The sequence below is a fragment of the Sus scrofa genome, chromosome 11 (assembly GCF_054392235.1).
Source record: "Sus scrofa isolate SSC_HxYL_T2T_F1_AM1 chromosome 11, Sscrofa_HxYL_maternal_Yorkshire_Landrace_v2.0, whole genome shotgun sequence".
Lineage (NCBI taxonomy): Eukaryota > Metazoa > Chordata > Mammalia > Artiodactyla > Suidae > Sus > Sus scrofa.
The window spans coordinates 16214116-16235153 of NC_139393.1; the positions used below are offsets into that span (position 1 = coordinate 16214116).

Sequence of the window (21038 nt, forward strand, 5' to 3'; positions counted from 1 at the left end):
CTCACATGGGCTGTCGATTAAATGAGATACTATACGCAAAGGTACAAAAAGTGGTGTATAATAGCACATCCTATCTAGCGAGTCTATTATATATTATATCTGTATATGGATTACATCTGCATATCTAGTACATAATGGGTTTTGGAAAAACATTATCTTTCCCTTCCCCTTTGAAGTACTGCTCTCCCCACTGTCTCTGTGTCTTTCTGTCACTGTCTGTATCCCTTGCACACATGCACACACATGTGATGTCCTGCAAGGCCTGAGGTGCCCCGGGAGGGGTTGGTGAAAGACTCTGTTCCTCTTTAGAGGGAAATAAAAAGGCTGGTGACTTCAGATACTCTTCAGGGGTCCAGAACCTTAGGAATTAGACCTTCCTACATCAGGAAGAGAAGCAACTCCTGACGTCAGTAAACACTATGAAGTGGAAAGCAGGGTGCCCCGGGGAGAACTCCGTGCTGGCAAAGCGAAGCCACACCTGAGGCAGGGCCACTGGCTTCGGGAAGGACCAAGGCTTGTCCCGGGCACCCAAGGAGAAGATCACCCAAGAAGAAGACTCTAAAATGAAACCAGGTAACAGGTACCAGGCATAACCTAATTCCCCAGAGTATCCCCTTTAAAAAAAAAAAAAAACACTTACCTGAGAAGGAGTTTCTATTCCCTGAAATTTGCTGCTGGTGGATTTATCTGTTCGTCTTTCTCCAAAATAATAACAGCTGGCCTATAAAAAAGGGGACAGTCCGATCATGGGTCATCTGTGCTCGCCCGTCTTGGCATATGCTGCAAGTGTCTGAGGACACCTTATTCCCTCACGTCAGTGGTCTTTGGGCAGAGGCTCCCCGGAATGACAGAATTCACAAAGCCACATCAAGGCCTATTCACTCCAAGATTCAGAAAGACATGGAATTTGAGAGCTGGAAGACCTTCGAGATCATCCGGCCCTTCTTCCTACCTTCCCATTTTACAAATAGAGAAGATGACGACCAAAAGAAAATTAAGTGTCCTACCACGGAGCTGTGTGCGCCCCGTCGGACATGGCCTTGGCCTGGGACCCGGGCCCCTGGCTCTCTGTTCAGGGCTCTAGACCAAAGGCTTTCAAATTTTTTTGGGGGGGGGGGGTGTGCGGGGAGGCCAATCCTGTGGCATGTGGACGTTTCTAGACCAGGGATCAACCCCAGGCCGCTGCAGTGACAACTCTGGACCCTTAAACCACTGCACCATGAGGGAATTCTTTCATTTTTCTTTACAGTTGCTTGATGACACTTACTTGAGACTAATGAAACCCTTGGGATGATTAATCCAAATCAAGCTTAAAATAGAGCCTGGACTGGAAAAACAGTAACAACAACTTTTCATTTTTAAAGCTACAGTCCACATTCATAAACACACGCACACACTCACTCACACAACTAGAAACTGGTTTCACAAACAATATTTACCTTTTGATATTTTCTAATCTATTCCATTTTGTTTTTAAAAATGCTAGTCATGGAGTTCCCGCTGTGGCTCAGCAGAAACGAACCCGACTAATATCCATGACGATGTGGGTTGGATCCCTGGCCTCTCTCGGTGGCTTAAGGATCTGGCGTCACTGTGAGCTGCAGCGTAGGTCGCAAGCATGGCTCAGATCTGGCGTGGCTGTGGCTATGGTGGAGGCCGGCCGCTGTCAATCAGATTCAACCCCTAGATGGAGAACTTCCATGTGCCGCACCTGCAGCCCTGAAAAAAAAAAAAAAAAAAAAAAGAATGCTAGTCACAACCCAGTAAGATGATTTCACAACTCACTGATAAATTTGAAAAACAGAAGTTGCAAAACACTGTCCTAGCACATCCATTTTCCCAACCTGCGTGTCTTCAGTTAGAAAAAAAAGAAAAAAAAAAAGATGGTGGAATCAGAGCATCGGACCCTGTGCACAAGCCCCAGCTTCTCTCATCGGGGCTGCAGAGAAGTGAGAAGCAGAGCTTCTGGGATCCGACCCTCTCAGTGGTAACTTCTCAGCAAAATCATGACAGAAAAAAGAGCGCTTTTTTCTTCTTACAAACCCTGCCTTACAAAGTACAAACAGCCCATCCTTCCTCTGGGAAATTTCCTGCGGGCACAGGCCCCACAGATATCAACTATGCAAACATAGTAACATCCAGAAGAGACTATGTTCTGAGTTGGAAAATGATCCTTTTACATACTTGGTACTTCCAAGGATGTCCAGGCTCTTTTAGAAAATTTCCCTATCCAGTCTTCATATTACCCTTGTGAGGAAGGAGGAAGGCCTTGAATTGGCGGGAGTAAGAGCAGGGCTAGGACTAAAGGCAGGCAGGCCACGCCTCTGGATGCCTAAGCTTTTTGCAGTTGTATAACTTGACCTTACTCAGGTCACATCAATCCTGCCACTATTGGGTCCTGTCTTTATCTAAAATACTGAGGCTGTATCCATCCATGATGGATTTTTGCCATGAATTTTGATTTATAAAATATTGCATTAGAATATGACTTACATTCATTAGTGAGATTTTTTTTTGGTATTCCCTTAAATGTTGTGCCCAAGGTGAGTGACTCACCGACCTCACCCTTGTCCTGACCCAGAGGAAGAGGCACCTAGGTCACTAACCAGTGCCAGTTAAACAAGAAAGCACCCATAGCAGACTTTCGAATAACCACGTCACCAGTTACAATTTCGTTAAGTACCATGACTCAAGGACTCATTGGAACATCATCCCATTGAGCTTACAGAGCGGGCAACTTCAATCAGCCTAAGACAGAGTCTGTAACACCATCTTCCGTACCTCTGCAGTTGTAAATATTTCACTGGCAAGGAGGTAGGCACAAATCATTGTTCCCGTTCTTCCTAGAAAAGAAGGTAGCTCATGACCCATTGTTCATCGTAACACTTGGTTTAAAACACTCAGAATTATTCACAGAGCTCATTTTGGATGGATGTTCTCTTACTCTGAAAAGAGCTGGTTCAAAATATTTCAATTCAGAGAAAACCAAAGGCGTTTCTCTGCTCTGGGGTGCTGCCTGGGATTGTGTGCTGTGTGCACAGATATGTGTGTGTGTGTGTGTGTGTGTGTGTGTGTGTGTGTGTGTGTGTGTGTGTGTGTGTGTTGTTCCTAAATCACAACCCTGCAAGTACAGAAACAGGCAGAGGCAGTGAGCCCTGCTCCAGGGCTCTAACGCTAAAAAGGGACTCACCAGTTAAGAGCTGATTATTTTCTCTGTTTCTCTACTAACACAAATAACAGAAACGACGACAGATAAAACATGGACAGAACCCAAAACACCATCTAGCATTTGCAATACCTATTATTCCCTCCATTTTAGTTAGAATTTTTAAGTGTTATACAAAACATATATCAAAGTAGAAAGAACAGTATAATCAGCTCTCATACACCGGCTTCCATAACTATCACACAGATTGCGATGCGTGTTTAATTTTTCTTCTCTTTTCTTCTCTCCCCTCCCCCTCTCTCCTGTAGCATTTTAAAGCAAACCCATGATTTCATGTCATTTCATCCTCAAAGCCTGTTATTCGAATTTATTTTCCTGTCCTGCCAAACAAAATGTCAGTTTAAAACACAGTGTTGCTTCTAGTATTTCTACAATGATCTGCAGCTTTTGTCCCAGGCAGAACATGCTGAGCTTTGTCTATGTAGTTCCAAGCGTAGTCTGTTAACTTGAGATGCACTCTATTTTCTACTCTACTCTTAAAAAGAACCACGAAATTTATTTTGCAACCCACCCTTTGAAAACCACTATTCTAAGCCAGGTACTTTCGCAGAGGGCTCTGTACCACCCTGTGTTGTGGTAAATAAAAGCTGATGGCGGAAGGAGGCTAATGACCGTCAACCATCTAGTTCTCAGTTGTGTGGACTGTGAACGTTTCAGTTTCATATATGAATCATCTGAGGAGCTTATTTATTTATTTATGTCTTTTTTTTGTCTTTTGAAGGCCGCACCCATGGCATATGGAGGTTCCCAGGCTAGGGGTCCAATCGGAGCTGTTGCTGCCGGCCTATGCCACAGCCACGTGGGATTCGAGCCACATCTGCGACCCACACCACAGCTCACAGCATTGCCGGATCCTTAACCCACTGAGCAAGGCCAGGGATTGAACCCCCAATCTCATGGCTCCTAATCGGATTCCTTTCCGCTGCGCCACAACGGCAACTCCATCTTTTTTAAAATTTTCTAATAAGACTAAATTTATTCAATACCCTAGTAAAAGTTTTAAGTTTCCAACAGTATAAAAAGTACAAAACAGAGTTGCGGATTTCTAATGTATTAATATAAGGTGCATGACTACATACAGTACATCCTACAGGCGAAGAGAGGGGAAGGAGGAAAAGAAGCCTGCGGTGGAGGTCTAGTAATAAATAAATACAGAAGTGGAGATGATCCATATGATAATATATTCTACCACCAACACTGCAGCTGAAATGTGCAAAAAAAAAATTTTTTTTTTCAAAAATAACTCAAGAGGAGGATGAGAATGGCTAGGATTCATGTAATACACCTCAGAGTCTGCAGAAGAGCTCACCCAAGCCGCTGTGTATCCCGTGCTTATGGTGGCTTGTGGTCTTTCCCAAAAGGAAGAAATATAACATTTCAAGTTTATACTAAGAACTATAAAACTCTATGGTACCCATAAAAGGTGGCTCACTCCTTATTGTTAGTTATACTATCTGATCTTCAAAATCCAGTTTTAAAAATAAGCACTGAGCCATGTTATTATTTGGTAGGCAAATGACCCTCCCTCATTACAGAAAGTCTGAACTGGTGATATATTTTTCCTGAACTTTTAGAAAAGAGGCAATAAAGTGTACTTTGGTTTGGGTTCAAGTAAGAGGCTTTAGATGAGGGTTTTTAGAATTGAAAAGCTCCACATGTACCATGGATCAGCTAACGATTCAATGTTCAGAGAACCTGACTAAAAGAAACCAAGCCAAAACCAACCACTCAGCATTAACACACACCTCTTTTCTTTTACTGGAATTTTACTTGCCTAGAGAATAAAAACAAAAAGCCCAAACCCTAACAGCTTAAAACAAGGCAAACACCCACTCTATGCAGATAAAACCTTCAACGAAGGTCAACTGAAGTAATCCAGAGTGAAAATGGAACAGTGCAGGTTTTCAGTGAAGTCATCAGTCATGTAATATAAATTATTTACCCACTCGCAAGTCCTCTAAGAAATGCACCCCAAGAAGCATCAACCTTTGTTTTTTTCGTGTGCCATCCTGAAGACTTGCACATTTTATTTTTCAGATAATTTAACATTTTTACCAGAATGCGTTTCTACCATGTGCTAATGTTCTCGTACTATTCCTACAGGATTGCCTAGCCTAAAGGCTTGACATTTCCCCAAGAGGAACTTGGATCCTGCTTTAGAAATTTCATTCATATAAATTGAAATCTTTATCAAATACCAATACAGAGGGAGGTGACACAGGATGCAACATACACAGTAAGTTACCTCTGTCTATTTAGAAATTACTCCTACAAGACAGTCGCATCAGACAGCTTAGTCTGTCCTGCTTAATATTCAGTAGCACGGGTTTACATCATCAGAACTTTGGCAAGACCCTAATATTTCAAAATTATTAACAACTACCTCTAGGGGCAAGTCCATGTTACTGAATTATGACAAATTTATTATAACAAAGGAAAACAAATGTAGCCAGACATCTTAAAAAATGCTCCAATTGGAGTTCCCGTCATGGCTCAGTGGTTAACAAATCCGACTAGGAACCATGGTGTTGTGGGTTTGATCCCTGGCCTCGCTCAGGAGGTTAAGGATCCCGCGTTGTTGTGGCTGTGGTGTAGGCTGGCAGCGACAGCTCCAATTCGACCCCCAGGCTGGGAACCGCCATGTGCCACAGGTGCAGCCCTAGAAAAGACAAACAAAACAAAACAAAACAAAACAAAAATGGCGTGACCAAAAAAAGAAAGAAACCCAAATAGTCAAGTAAACAACCAAGGAAAAACACGCTTAACCTTCCTTAGTTCCCCTATTCCTGCTTTATTTGCTTCTTTGTTCTTTCGTCCTTCCATCCCCTTCCTTCAGTTCACTGTATTTCTCGAACTTCCTAAGAGAGAGATGGAGAGGAAAATGTGCTTACCTTTGCCTCCTTTGCAGTGAACTGCAATGACGTTTTCCTCATCTTGAGCCATCCACTCTTGCACATTCTTGGAGAAGGCCAGCATCTCACTGATTTCAAATGTAAGATTTTCAGTTGAGTTCAAACACCTCTAAAAAAATCAAGCCCAATGTATTTAGCCCTCTTCTAACACCAACTTGGCATCAGACTGACCTGAGAGTGGGGACGTTGTGATCATCAATCATGTATCGTTGGACCCGATGATGGAAGTTTTTAGGATCGTAAGCATTTTCACCTGAAATAAATGATGCGTTGCTCATAGTTATATGACCCTAACAAACCCAGTAAATGATCAAGTTATGAACAAGGTATGCTTTTCTATTAGAAATTCCTTATCTACCTTTAAAAGGAGCTTTCAGACTGGTTCTTGCTACTCTAAAAGACACACAAGGGGAGTTCCCACTGTGGCAGAGCAGAAACGAATCTGACTAGGAACCATGAGGTTGCGGGTTCGATCCCTGGCCTCACTCAGTGGGTTAAGGCTCCAGCGTTGCCGTGAGCTGTGGCGTAGCTCGCAGATGTGGCTGGAATCCAGTATTGCTGTGGCTGTGGCGCAGGCCGGCAGCAACAGCTCTGATTAGACCCCTAGCCTGGGAACCTCTGTCTGGCATGGGTGCCCTAAAAAGACAAAAAAAAAAAAAAAAAAAAAACACACACACACAGGGCTCAAAAACCTAAGCATAGTATTGATCTATCCATCTTGAGTATCCAAAATTATTTTGTTTTGTTTAATAGGCCTTGTAATTTTCTAGTGGGCTACTCATTACATTGTCCTGAGGTTACACAGAGCAGAAGCATTTGGCCAACCAAATACTTGCCTCCTGAAAATGTCCATTTAGACGGTTAGCTATGATATAATCTGTTTTCCATAGGGTTTGGGTTTGTTTGTTTTTTTCTTTCTGTACGGGGCCCTAGTTTCCTCATACTGCATCCCTGGTGGGTTAGAGAATACATCTGTTGAACTGTCTTATCTTCAAAACACAAACTGGCAGGAAAAACAGCAATGTTTCCCTAAATGTACCATCACTGGAGCCGACTCCTTTTCAAAAGGCTCTGCCTCCAGTCTTCTGCCCGCGCACAGGGCACTTTGGGCTACTGAGCTATCTTTTCCTACCAAACAGGACCAGCACAGGATGGAGATTTTCTTAAAACTTATTTCCCGCCACCACCAAATACTTTCAATTAAATAAAACGTAAAAAAAAAGAATCATCTCTTACACGCAGTGACCTGTTTTCTAACTATAGTAGCAAAACATCTAGTCATGTACGTACTGCAGAGATTGTAGACTTGATAGTGGTTTTGATGCTTGGTATCCAGGAACCGCACAACTTCCTAAAAAAGATAGACACAGACCTTTCATAGGTCCACGTGGCACCAACACAAGCCTTTTCCTAGGACTAATCTCAAATAATTATTACTTTTATTCACTTGTCCCTCAGCACCTTGTAGGGGAGATTCAGGGAAGAAAAGGATCCACACATTCTGAGTCACATCTAACTCACTGTCGGTTTTCAAATAGCCCACAAAGTAGTGCTTGATGACGCTGATCAGCCTCGACTATAAACACACACTGTTTAAAGCTACCAAAGGAGGAAACTCAGTGGTTAACGAGCTTTAAGAAAATGTGTTCCAAATCATTAATTCACAGTGATGTGTGGTTCTTATCTGGATCTACATATAAATAGGTATGCCTTTTAGATAAAGATCTGGATATTTCAATCTAAGCACCATGTAAATAAGTGCCAAAAACTATGGTATGATTATATGTGTGTATACATGATAGAAAAAGAGAAACATGTTATATATAAGGTAAGTGGTTAGCGATACAGAGATTTTTTGCTCATCTATATTTTCTTTTCTTTTCTTTTTTTTTTTTTTTTGTCTTTTCAGGGCTGCATCTGCGGCATATGGAAGTTCCTAGGCCAGGAATCAAATTAGAGCCACAGTTGCCAGCCTACGCCACAGCCATAGCAACAGGGGATCTAAGCTGCATCTTAGAACTGCACCACAGTTCACGGCAACACTGGATCCTTAACCCACTGAGCGAGGCCAGGGATCGAACCCACCCTCATGGTTATTAGTCAGATTCATAATCTGCTGAGCCTTAATAAGAACTCCCTTTTCTTTCTCATTTTCTAAAAGGAATACATATGTGTGTGTGTGTGTAGATGTATATACACACATATGCATATGTATAATTTTTTAAATAAGAGATAGTGGTAATTATTTAAAGCATAGTTAATATCACCATCCTAGTAGAACAATATTTCCAGCAAATGTCTGGAAATGTGTTGCTTTAAACACACACGTACATGTCTCTGCAACACCAAACATGACTGTAAAAAGTTCAAAAATTTTTACTCTCAGAGCAATGTTTACTGGCTTACCATTGGAAAACAAATCAAGGTATCAAAGTGATCCATTTGTTAAACTGGGTATCCCTGACTGGAGGAAATAAGAGAATACTGGGCTCGCAGGGATGAATAGTCTTATGCACATCAACAACTCCTATGATCTCTCACACCACGAGAACATCCAGCTGGACTGAGGAATCCAATATAAAAACCCACAAATCTAAGAAATTTAGGATTAATTATTTGGATGAGGAAGAACTAAGTGTTAAATCAAAGGAAGATCAACAGATTTACATTCAACTTCCTAAAAATCTGAAATTTCTGTTTAAAAAATACCACAGTACCACGAACAAGTAACAGAAGTTTTTCAATAAAATTGAGTGGGGACTATGCCTACTAGTTTAACTAGTCTATAAACTAGTTAAACTAGTATAAACTGATAACTCATTATTAACAATTTAAATAGTACTCCCGGAGTTCCTGTTGTGGCACAGTGGTTAATGAACCTGACTAGTATCCATGAGGACGTGGGTTCGAATCCTGGCCTTGATCAGTGGGTGAAGGATCCAGTGTTGCCGTGAGCGGTGGTGTAGGTCGCAGACGTGGCTTGGGTCTCACGTTGCTGAGGCTGTGGTGTAGGCCAGCAGCTGTAGCTCCTATTCAACCCCAGTCTGGGAAACTCCATATGCCGCGGGTACAGCCCTAAAAAGACAAAATAATTAATTACTTAATTAAAAATAAATAAGTAAATAGCACTCCCTAATTCTATAAATAAATGGGCTGAGGTCATATATAAATTTATAAAAGAGAAAATTCTAACTGGCTAACAACCTACTAGATAAATATACAGTCTCACAAATGAAGAAGTCAAAACAACAATGAAATGCCGTTTTCACCCATGAAATTAGCCTTTTCCATTTTAATGAGCAAATTCAACGCTGACAAATATGGCATGAAAATAAAACCTTTGATTTACTGTGGCTATAATCCTTCAGATATAGCAATATATATATGTGAAGAACCCTAAAATATTCATAATCTTCAACCAGGTAATTTAATTCCTAGAAATCTATCCAGGAAAGATTTTATGGCTTTGTTGCTTGCTGTGTTATAGACAACTGTGACAGCTAAATATCCAATGTTAGAGGTTAATTACAGCGCTAATGAAATATCATGCAACTATTAGAATACTGTCCTGTCCTTCATTCTCTTAACAAGTAAATATTTCACAGTGGTTAATTATCCTCAGCGTTCTTTAATATACCCACATATAAGAGGAGTTAGTATTTGCTTTTTTATGAGAAAATTAATATACCTAGATGGTTAAGCTTCAGGGATTTTTAAAATCACCTTCTCATTTCTCTAAATGTCTAAAAACATGATCTTAAAGATTTCTGTTTTCTCTTTGGGTCTATCCTTGACTCAACATGCAGATGATTTACTGCTGTTTTCTGATTTAAGTATTTTACCTAGAGGCTCTAAATACCACTTATTCAAATTAACTGAAAATAGGCATAAAGCATTTAGAGAAAGATTTACGTCTGCTGAGAAACCACATTTTGGGGGTCACAATCTGTCAACAAAGGGGCAGTTTTTGTTCTCCTGAAAAAGGAAATTCAACCGTACCAAGTTCAAAAAGCACAAGATAACTAAGAAGATTTTTAGGACGGGAGGTAATGTATAAGCTCATTTTCTCAACAGCTCAGCCTTTACATGGGCTTACTTTTACAATTCCTGAAACTCTTCCTTGGGATGCAAAAGTGGAAAAGGCTGCCTACTCTTGGAAAGTCTTCTTGCAACAACTTTTCACCTCTGCGTTTTGTAAATGTGCCAAGCCCTTCTATTTGTTTACACAATATGAACTAAACAGAATAGTTCACACTAGAGTCCTATTGACTATCTCAGTGTGTCCCTTAATTTGGAGGTAAAGGTTCACGCTTGTTGGTTATAGGTAGAGGGGGCAGTGGCCAAACATGTGACACTTCCACCACAGTGCTTTCTGGAAATTCTGTTTGCTCTTTATATTACCAAAGTATAACCTGGCAATTTTATTCCCTCTTAAGAGTGGAAGGGAACCGCCAGACGGTTTAGCATTCTCTCCTAAGTTAAGCATGCCCAGGACTGAATCGTGCATCCTTTAGTCAACCTTGATTTAAAATAGTTTGTAGATGCTTCTTATCTAAAAAATGACAAAGGCAGGCTCGGTGCAAGACATGCTGTTACTATTGAACATGCAACTATTGAAACAGCTCCAATGCCCAATGAGAATAAATATTAATAGTATACTGAATTTGAAATCCAAACCATTATACAAAGAAATCTAATAAAATATTGGTTTAAAAGGTAAAAAATAAAATAAGTTAAAGTTGCAGGGATTATATGAAAATTCTCAAGACTTACTATAAAGCCATAATAATTAAAATAGTGTGGTTTGGGTTCAAATATAGACAAATAGATAATGAAACAGAAGAGAATGCTCAGAAAAAGACCAACCTACACACACACATATACACACACACACACTCATACACACACATACATACACTTGATTTAGAATAAATGCACCTGTGCAATTTTGGAGGAAAGTATGTTCTTTGCAATACATGGCACAGGAACAACTGGACAGCTGTATGAATCCTGAGAGCTTATTTACATCTTTACAATTAATTAGAGGTCAATCATAGACCCAAATATGAAAGGTGAAACAATAAAGCTTTAGAGGGAGTTCCCGTTGTGGCGCAGTGGTTAACGAATCCGCCTAGGAACCATGAGGTTGCGGGTTCGGTCCCTGCCCCTGCTCAGTGGGTTAACGATCCGGCGTTGCCGTGAGCTGTGGTGTAGGTTGCAGACGCGGCTCGGGTCCCGCATTGCTGTGGCTCTGGCGTAGGCCGGTGGCTACAGCTCCAATTCAACCCCTAGCCTGGGAACCTCCATATGCCGCAGGAGTGGCCCAAGAAATAGCAACAACAACAACAACAAAAAGACAAAAAGACAAAAAAAATAAAAATAAAAAAATAAAGCTTTAGAAGACTGATTATTTTCCTAACCTTGGGGTCTGATAAAGATTTCTTAAACAGAATGCAAAACCACTATTCATAAGAAAATGATAAGTTGCACCTCATTAAAATTAAGTATTCTATTCATTATAGTAACCAGTAAGACTATTAAAGGGTGAGCCACAGACCAGGAGAAAATATTTGCAACTCAAATATTCAACAAATGACTTGGATCTAGAATACATGAAGAACAGTTACAAATCAACAAGAAGACAGACAACATTTTTTTTTTAATGGACAAAAAAATTAAATAGGGACTTGATAAAAGAGGATACCCAAATGCATATGTCTACTAAGAGACACGAATCAAGTTGTCGGCAACTTCATTCACAATAACCCCAAACAGAAATAATCCAAATATTTATCAGTAGTCAGATATACTGCAGTGTATTCAAGCAGCACTATTCAGCAGTGAAAAGAACTGCTGAGGGGCGCCTTATGAGATGGCTGGTGGTAGCATCTAGGATTCTCCTTGGCATCCTGCTTCTCCTTCTATGTTTGTTCCCCAACTCCAGGATTCTATGTGTGGGAGTGTGTGGAGGGTGAGGGAGGGCACAGGGACAGCAGTGCCAGGAGGCGTTCTGTCCCAGGAAACCTGCAGAGGGAAGCAGAGGCTGCAAGGAACTTTGGGAATCCATGGACACTGAGAGGCTACAGGCAATGGAGCAAGATTTTTGAGAAAAGGTGGCAAAAGGAAGTTTATCCTGCTTTGGAGAAGTTTCTTTGTCATATTGCCAAGATGGGAGAAACAGTGATTCCATGGTTCCAGGTTAAAGCCTTTTTATCAAACTGGAAAAGGGATGATTACAGAACTTCAGTTCTTAAACCAAGAGGTAGAGTACATGAAATAAAGAATACTGAAAATTGTCCATGGAGTTACTAGGAGAAGATGGATTATAGCTAATCTCTAGACTTGAAATTACATTTTCTTAATATCTTTTTTTTTAATTATTCAGCCACAATGTGATTTGCTAAAAGGGGTAAGGAGAAACTATACAGAAACGGATACATTTCTCAGAATAGAAAATAATGTTATGGTGGTTGTGCTTATCCTTCTTCAGGAAACAACAAATTTCATAAGCTTAAATTGAATGAATGGTGGTGCTGTTTCCTGAAAATTCACCAAGTTGTACTGAGTGTTCTCCCCAACAAGAAATGGTTTGCCTGATATTTCAGACAACTGGAACAAATAATTCTAAAATTTGTATGGAATACAAAAGATATGGAGTAGCCAATCTTCAGAAAGAAGAGCAGAGCTGGAGTTATCATGCACCCCAATTTTAAACTATGCTACAAAGCTATAGTAATCAAAACAGTATGGTATTGGCACACACCCAAAAAAACAGACACACAGATTAAATGAGGGCCCAGAAATAAACCCACATGTATATGGACAATTAATTTATGATAAAGAAGAACATACAGAAAGGATATAATGTTGGGAAAACTGGACAGCTGCATGCAAAAGAAACTATACCAGTATCTCACACCATACATAAAAATTAAGTCAAAAGGATTAAAGACTTGAATGTAAGAGGTCAAACCATAAAACCCCAGGAATAAAACATAGCTGGTGATTGCACTGACATTGGTCTTAATGATGTTTTTGTGGCTCTGACTCCAAAGGCATAGGAAACAAAAACCAAAACAAACAGATGGGACTACATCAAACCAAAAAGCTTTTGCACAGTGATAGAAACCATCATCAAAATGAAAAACGTACTGAACGGGTGAAGATATTCGCAATTCATATATCCAATAAGGGGTTAATATCCAAAATATATAAAAAAAACTCATATAACTTAAAAACAAACAAAAAAACAATTTAAAAATGGATAGAGGGAGTTTCCTCTGTGATGCAATGGGTTAAGAATCCAACTGTAGTGAGTGATGTTACTTCAGAGCAGTTCTGATTCCCTGCCCAGCATAGTAGGTTAAAGGATCTGGTGTTGCCAAGGCTGCAGTATAGGCTGCAGCTGCAGCTCGGATTCAATCCCTGGCCCAGGGACTTCAATATGCTGTGAATGTAGCCGTAAAATGGAGGATCTGAAGAGACAATTTTCCAAAGAAAACATACAAATGGTTAACAGACACATGAAAATAGTTTCAACATTATTAATTACTAGGGAAATGCACATCAAAACCACCATAAGATATCACCTCACCCCTATTATCAAAAAGATAAGAAATAACAGGAGTTTCCATTGTGGCTCAGCAGAAGTGAATCTGACTAGTATCCATGAGGACACGGGTTTGATCCTTGGCCTTGCTCAGTGCGTTAAGGATCTGGCATTGCCATGAGCTGTGGTGCAGGCTGCAGATGTGGCTCAGATCTGGCATTGCTGTGGCTGTGGCATATGCCAGCGACTACAGCTCCAATTCGACCCTGAGCCTGGGAAACTCCACATGCCTCAGGTGTGGCTGTAAAAAAAAAAAAAAAAAAAAAAAGATAGTAACAAATGTTAGAGAGGATCCACAGAAAAGGAAATCCTCAAACACTGTTGGTGGGACTGTAAATTAGAGCAGCCGCTACGGGAAATAGCATGGTGACTCCTTCTAACATTAAGAATAGAACTAACATATGAACCAGCGATTCCGCTTCTGGGGATATAATCAAATGACACCAAAAAAACAATAATAGCAAAATATATATGCACCCCTATACCCACAGAATTATTAACAATAGCCAAGATATGGAAACAACCTGAGTGTCCATCAATGGATGAGTAAAGAAGATGCAACACACACAAACATGCGCACACACACAATGGAATACTACTCAGCCATAAAAGACTGAAGTCCTGCCATTTGCAACAACATGGATGAACCGTGAAAGCGTAATGGTAAGTCAGACTGTGAGGTGGAGAAAGACAAACACTGTGTACTTTCACTCCTATGTGGAACCTAAAAAAATGAATGAACAAAGAAAACAAAACTCATAGGTACAGAGGACAGATTACGGGTTACCAGGAACTGAAGGGGTTTGGGATGCGGCTGAAATGGGTCAAGAGGGTCAACTGTGTGGTGATGGACGGCAGCTAGACCTGGGTGATGATCATTTTGTGGTGTATACAGAGCTGAGTCATAATGCTGGACTCCCAGAGAGCGCACGAGAGCAAGAGAGCGGGAGCGGGAGCAAAGGAGGGATGGGGGGAAGGAGGGAGAGAGGAGGGAGGGATGGTTTGCCTGAGAGTACAGTCAGCAAAGTCTTTACAAACTTTCAGCGTGATGAGGACAAAAATCAGTGGCTCTGACATCTGGATCAGAAAGCTCTCAGTGAGCCGCACACAAAATAAACATCCAAATGAAGAGGTCCTGGAAGCTGAGGGGCATGAGGTTAAGAAACTCAGGTTTGACCAAGAAGGTGAAGTCAGACAGATGGCCAAACAACTTCTAGCAACATTTCCTCCGTTATGGCCAAAGAAACGGAAGAAACAATCTTCATCTAAGAATAAAGACAAAGAAAGTGTCCGGCAGCACCAAAGAGAAGAGGGTGAAGATGAAGGGCGTCTTCCGCAACATCAGCAGAAATGATTCTGGGGGAAGAAAATCAAGAAAACGCATCTGATGGTGCCTTGATGGTAAAGCAAGAGACTTGACTGGAACGTAAGGACTGAAGGACTCTCTGTCTCAGGCTGAGGAAGATTTACTTGCTGAAGAAAATGAAAATAGAGGCCCTGTATGTAGGAGTCGATGGCCATGAAACAGAAGACTTGGGAGGGTCCAGTACCAGTAGAACAGAAGAGGTTCTCTCAGAATCATCTATAGAAATGACAACAAAGCCACAGAAGTCACAGGTGAACTGATGGAGCCAGACGGCTCAGGAACACTTACATGCAGTATTTCACATTCAGTTCTAGTTTTACACTGTATGAAAACTTTCATATAATTATGTGGACTTTTAGTTGTGCAAGGGAAGCAGGTTGTAAAATAAAGCACTTCATAGGAAAAATCCTGAGAGTTGCTCATATAGCAACTGTGAATGTCAGCTCTTCATTCTGGGTCTTGTTTACTAAAGACTTTTTTTGTGGGGGGGGGAAAGGGTCTGATGAACAGTGGTTTGTGCATAGATTTTGAAATGTAGAATTTAGTTTTTAAGCTGGAAGGTAACAATTATAATTCTTGGTTCTTTTCGAGAGTATCACGTTTAGTTTATACACATTAAAGGAAAGCTTTTTGTCTTGTCTTTTTCTGACAGTTCTGGCAGTTTTCATATTTTGGTAAGAGCTTCAGCATTTTACCACGTGAATTAGTTTCATGGTAGTTATATTTTATATTTGTAAATATAAATCACATATATATTCATCTCATAAAAACAAAAATATAAAATTTGCTTTCTTAAAATATCTTTTTATATGTAATGTGCATGTTATATGCCATATAACATATTTAATATATATTACATAAAATAACAATGTTATTCAGGAATAATATAATATATAATTATAGACTTACATAATTATATATTATATGTATTATCTATTTAAATGTATATATAATTTATACAAAATGCAAATTTTCTAACTTATGTTATAAATTTATATAAATTATATACTACACAATTATAATATATTGGTATTAACATATTTATATCATATATAGTCATATAATTATGATACAGAACATACAGTTATATATTTATACATAATATAACAATATACAGTGGGAGGGATCGGGAGCTTGGGCTTATCAGACACAACTTAGAATGGATTTACAAGGAGATCCTGCTGAATAGCATTGAGAACTATGTCTAGATACTCATGTTGCAACAGAACAAAGGGTGGGGGAAAAAATGTAATTGTAATGTATACATGTAAGGATAACCTGACCCCCTTGCTGTACAGTGGGAAAATAAAAAAAAAAAAAATACATAAGCATATGTATTATTCTAAAGAAAGAAATGTTGTATTTCTGTTTCTATAGGAGATGAATTTATATATTTCTAAATGGAATACTATATATTTGATATGACATATATTAAGTATACATCTAATCTATGCATGCAATTATATATTATTTTACATAGTATGCATATATTATCCTAAGGGAGAAATGTTATATTTTCCTGTTTCTATGAGAGTATATATGTATATATATATATTATATATTTTATGTACATCATATATAATTTACATATAATTATATATGATGCACCAATTATATACTATATTTGAAATGTGTTTAATATATACTATTCTAAGAGGAAAATATAATATTCTAATATATATTATATATGCTATATAATTACATATATCAACTATATATTATCTAATATATGATATATGGAATATGTATTACCTATAGTTATATACACATTATTTGGAGGGGAACTGTTATATTTTTCTGTTTCTATAAGCTATGAATCCAGTGGATACTTCTTCTGCTGGTGATGACTGAGTTCATATTTTTCTTTTATTTTTTCCTTTTTAGGGTCACAACAGCAGCTTATGGAAATTCCCAGATTAGGGGTCAAATCAGAGCTGCAGCTGCCAGCCTACACCACAGCCACAGTAATGCCAGATCCAAGTCGCATCTGCGACCTACACCACAGCTCACGGCAATGCCGGATCCTTAACCCGCTGAGCGGGCCCAGAGACCAGACCTGCAACCTCCTGGAGACCAGTTGGGTTGTTAACCCCCTCAGCCACAGTGAGAACTCCCGAGCTCACATCTTTCAAGGCGGTTTCTTTCTCCTGTGAGTAATTAAAAAGCTGGTCCTTGTGAAAGCGTGGGAACTTTAAGTCATGAAATAGCAGGTTAAACACATTCTGAGAGAACTGTTCAACCTAAAATTTTTTCGTATTCTGTGGTGTTTGAGAAAAAGACTTTGCCATTTATGAGAAAATGTGTTTTACCTTGGAAATTGTGTTCAAACATTAGCTTATTATTTTGTAGAATGAATAGGCTTATGAATCTGATAAGAGACCGTCTCAGAAGAGATGGGCAGGTTCATTGACTTTTTGCTTTTCTGAACATTTGTGAACATTACACATTTCTTTCTACCATATTCTAGATAATGCAAATATCAATGGTAAGAAACACAACTGTAATGGAAATATTAACTGTGGTTATCCATAATTATAATTATTAATGATGTTAATTATGGATGTATTATAATTATTAACTACATAAATATACTTAATATATTATTATAATACAATTATTGCAAAATAATTATATTATGACAATTATTAATAATTGATTATAACAATGCATTATTTAATGATGAACTTGAGCTAAATAGCTGAAGGTCATAGAAAACACAGTTTGTATGACATTTGGAAGTGAATTAAATATTCTGATTCTTTGACAGCAGTATTATTTTTCATATCAATACAAAACAATCATAAGAGAGTAATAATGATTACGCTAAACTCAATATTTTCAAATACACAGATGTAAAGTCCTGCAAGCCATATAACTTCCCTGTCAAAATTATTGGCTGTCAAATTTATACCTGTTTCTTCAGATGTACCTTTTGATATTTAGAATTTTAAATTTTCTATAAAGTAGATTTTTTAAAGAATGTAAATGTGTTTGCTGCCCTTGTATAACAATGTATAACAGTACAATTTCTGTAAGTAAACTGAATGCTTGGGATTTCAGCCAGTGTTCTAGAAGCAATAAATATTACTTTAGAAGAACTACTGTATACACAACAATATTGGATAAATCTCAGAATTCATTTTAAGCATTAAAAAGCTGGTCACAGAAGATGTAGTGTATGATCTCACTTATGTGGAATTCAAGAAAAAGTAGAACTTAGTAAAAAATTTTTTTAAAAAAAGAAAAGGTAGAACTGATCTGTCATGACAGAGGTTAGACTAGAAATTACTTCCATTATGTTGGGGGAGTGACTGAAAAAGAGCAAGAAATGTTCTGAAGGGAACGGTCCTGCACTGTTGGTGGGAATGGAAGCTGGTACAAACACTATGGAGAGCAGTATGGAGGTACCTTAGAAATCTATACATAGAACTATCATATGACCCAGCAGTCCCACTCTTGGGCATATACCTGGACAAAACTTTCCTTAAAAAAGACACATGCACCGCATGTTCATTGCAGCTCTGTTCACAATAGCCAAGGCATGGAAACAACCCAAATGTCCATCAACAGATGATTGGATTAGGAAGATGTGGTATATATACACAATGGAATACTACTCAACCATAAAAAAGAATGACATAATGCCATTTGCAGCAACATGAATGGACTTAGAGACTCTCATACTGAGTGAAATAAGTCAGAAAGATAAATACCATATGATATCACTTATAAGTGGAATCTAATATACAGCACAAATGAATGTTTCCACAGAAAAGAATATCATGGACTTGGAGAATAGACTTGAGGCTGCCCCGGGGGAAGAGGGAGGGAGTGGGAGGGATCGGGAGCTTGGGGTTAATAGATGCCAACTATTGCTCATGGAATGGATTTACAATGAAATCCTGCTGTGTAGCATTGAGAACTATGTCTAGATACTTACATCATAACAGAACAATGGGAGGAAAAAGTATGTATACATGTATGTGTAACTTGGTCCCCATGCTGTACAGCAGAATAAATAAAATATTAAAAAAAAGAAATGTTCTGTATTTTGATAGAGGAATTGCTTACATGAACATATACCTATTCATAACTTTATCAAGATATATATTTGAGATTAGTGCAATTTATAGCATTTGTTATGCCTCAAAGGATAATTATATGTTATATAATACACATCTAAATACACACATACATTTCAATAAAATGTAATTATGTATAACAAGTACTGTAAATTGCACTAACATATACACACCCACACACATATGCAAACTTCTTAACCAATGATTTTCAACAGGAATTTCATATTTAATGTTTGAACTTAATCTACATAATCTAGAGCAGGATGCCTCCACTGTCATCTAAAATCTCAACCTAAGAAGACACATTTCAGTTAAAGAATTCTCATCCTTCTCCCCTATGATAGACCATGACAAATTGCCACAATTTGCTACAATTCCTGCCTTCCAGAGATGGCATCTGTTGTTTACTCCTGGAATCTGGACTGGGTTGGTAGTTTGCTTGTCCAATAGAATGAGGTAGAAGCCACATTATACCAGTTTGGAGTCTGGGCTTTTAGGAGCTCTGCATTCTTTTGCTTGCTGCTTGTGAGGTCTTAGCCGCTGCCTTCTGAGACCAAGACTGAGCTAAGCCTTCTGCAGAACGAAACATCACATGGAGCCATCCAGTCATGCCATTTCAGACCAGCCAACACTCAGACACCCAACAGCTGGCCCCAGAGGCATGAGTTAGCGCTGCGAGATGCGTTAAGCCTGTCCCTGATCAGCAGAACCACCCAGCTAAGTTGCTCTTGGAAGTCATTTAGCTTTTGGGGTGGTTCATAACACAGCAAAAACTAATTGCTATCAATCCATGATAATTTTTTTTTTAACCTAAGAGAGTAAATTTTTAGGAGAATGTTGTCCTCTCTGGGCCAATATCATCTTATGACTGCACAGTAAATGTTTACTGAGAAGTATGAGCATTTGTTAGATAAATACTCTTACCTCAATGGGATTCCTATAGAGAGACTGCTTTCCAGAAGATGGGAATGACATGGCAATAACTCGGTCTGGAAATCAAAACAGTCCCTATTACAAATGTTACATGGATGTGAACAACACATGAGAACTCAATTCACATATAATTAGACGCCTTTTTCATAAAAAAAGAATGGTCAGAATTGAGAATGACAGGAGGAAAAAAAAAAAAAGCTTAACTAACCCTCAGGATAATCAACATCTTAAAGTATCCAGTACTGTTACCATTAAACCCACAGAGTTCCCAAGACTCAGCTGGTTCCAGCCTTAGGCAACAGATCTGTGTTGACCTTAGTCTGAAGGACCAGCCCCCTGTCCCTGGGGTGGGAATTTATTTCTATTTAAATAGCAAAGAAAAATGAGAGATCTGGGCTGTGGAAAATGTTGGGAACTACCAAGGTATTTTCCAGTGCTCCCAACACAGAAACCTGAGACTTACAAAGCAATGGAAGAGAACAGGTCTCTCCAAAATCCGTGCAACCAAAGTTAACTACTAGAACTCAATAAATTCTAAACCCGATGGGGTCGGCTGAAAATCCACTTAACTTCCTACGCTATAATCAAACAGCCGTGATTTGAGATGACAATTAAGACTTTCCACTGTCAAGGTTAAACTCCAAATATGTCACACTACCACAGCATCGTATGTCTTCATGCATAAAGAATGCTTTGAAAGAACATGGCTTAGGCAGGGAAAGAACAAAATAAACACATCATCATTCACATACTAGAAAAATGTTAAACTTCACAAACCAGTAACATAAGTGAGGTCTAAGTCGAATCCATTCTTCTTATATCGCCTTTTGTTTTCCGAAACCTGAGAATTTAAAACAATTAATTTGTAAACTATAACTCAACGTAAAAATAAAGAATATATAAATATCTA

General features: G+C 38.9%; 1 protein-coding gene and 1 pseudogene across 14 annotated transcripts in view; one reads left to right on the forward strand and one right to left on the reverse strand.

The window, feature by feature from the left end:
• LOC100625564 (phosphatidylinositol 3,4,5-trisphosphate 3-phosphatase TPTE2) overlaps nt 1-21038 on the reverse strand; it is an 81143-nt gene that overhangs the window by 24322 nt on the left and 35783 nt on the right. For 13 of the 14 annotated variants that reach the window (XM_084981530.1, XM_084981539.1, XM_084981541.1 and 10 more), the window contains 7 exons: nt 20906-20969; nt 20120-20184; nt 7429-7489; nt 6310-6391; nt 6118-6206; nt 2782-2843; nt 641-721 (listed from right to left, as the gene is read on the reverse strand). In XM_084981530.1, coding sequence (XP_084837656.1) covers nt 641-721; nt 2782-2843; nt 6118-6206; nt 6310-6391; nt 7429-7489; nt 20120-20184; nt 20906-20969 — 504 coding nt within the window. Of the gene's footprint in view, nt 1-640; nt 722-2781; nt 2844-6117; nt 6207-6309; nt 6392-7428; nt 7490-20119; nt 20185-20905; nt 20970-21038 lie in introns of those variants that run through there. The other variant, XR_014819245.1, reaches the window with a different exon arrangement.
• On the forward strand, nt 14567-15456 carry LOC146398556 (serine/threonine-protein phosphatase 4 regulatory subunit 2 pseudogene; annotated as a pseudogene).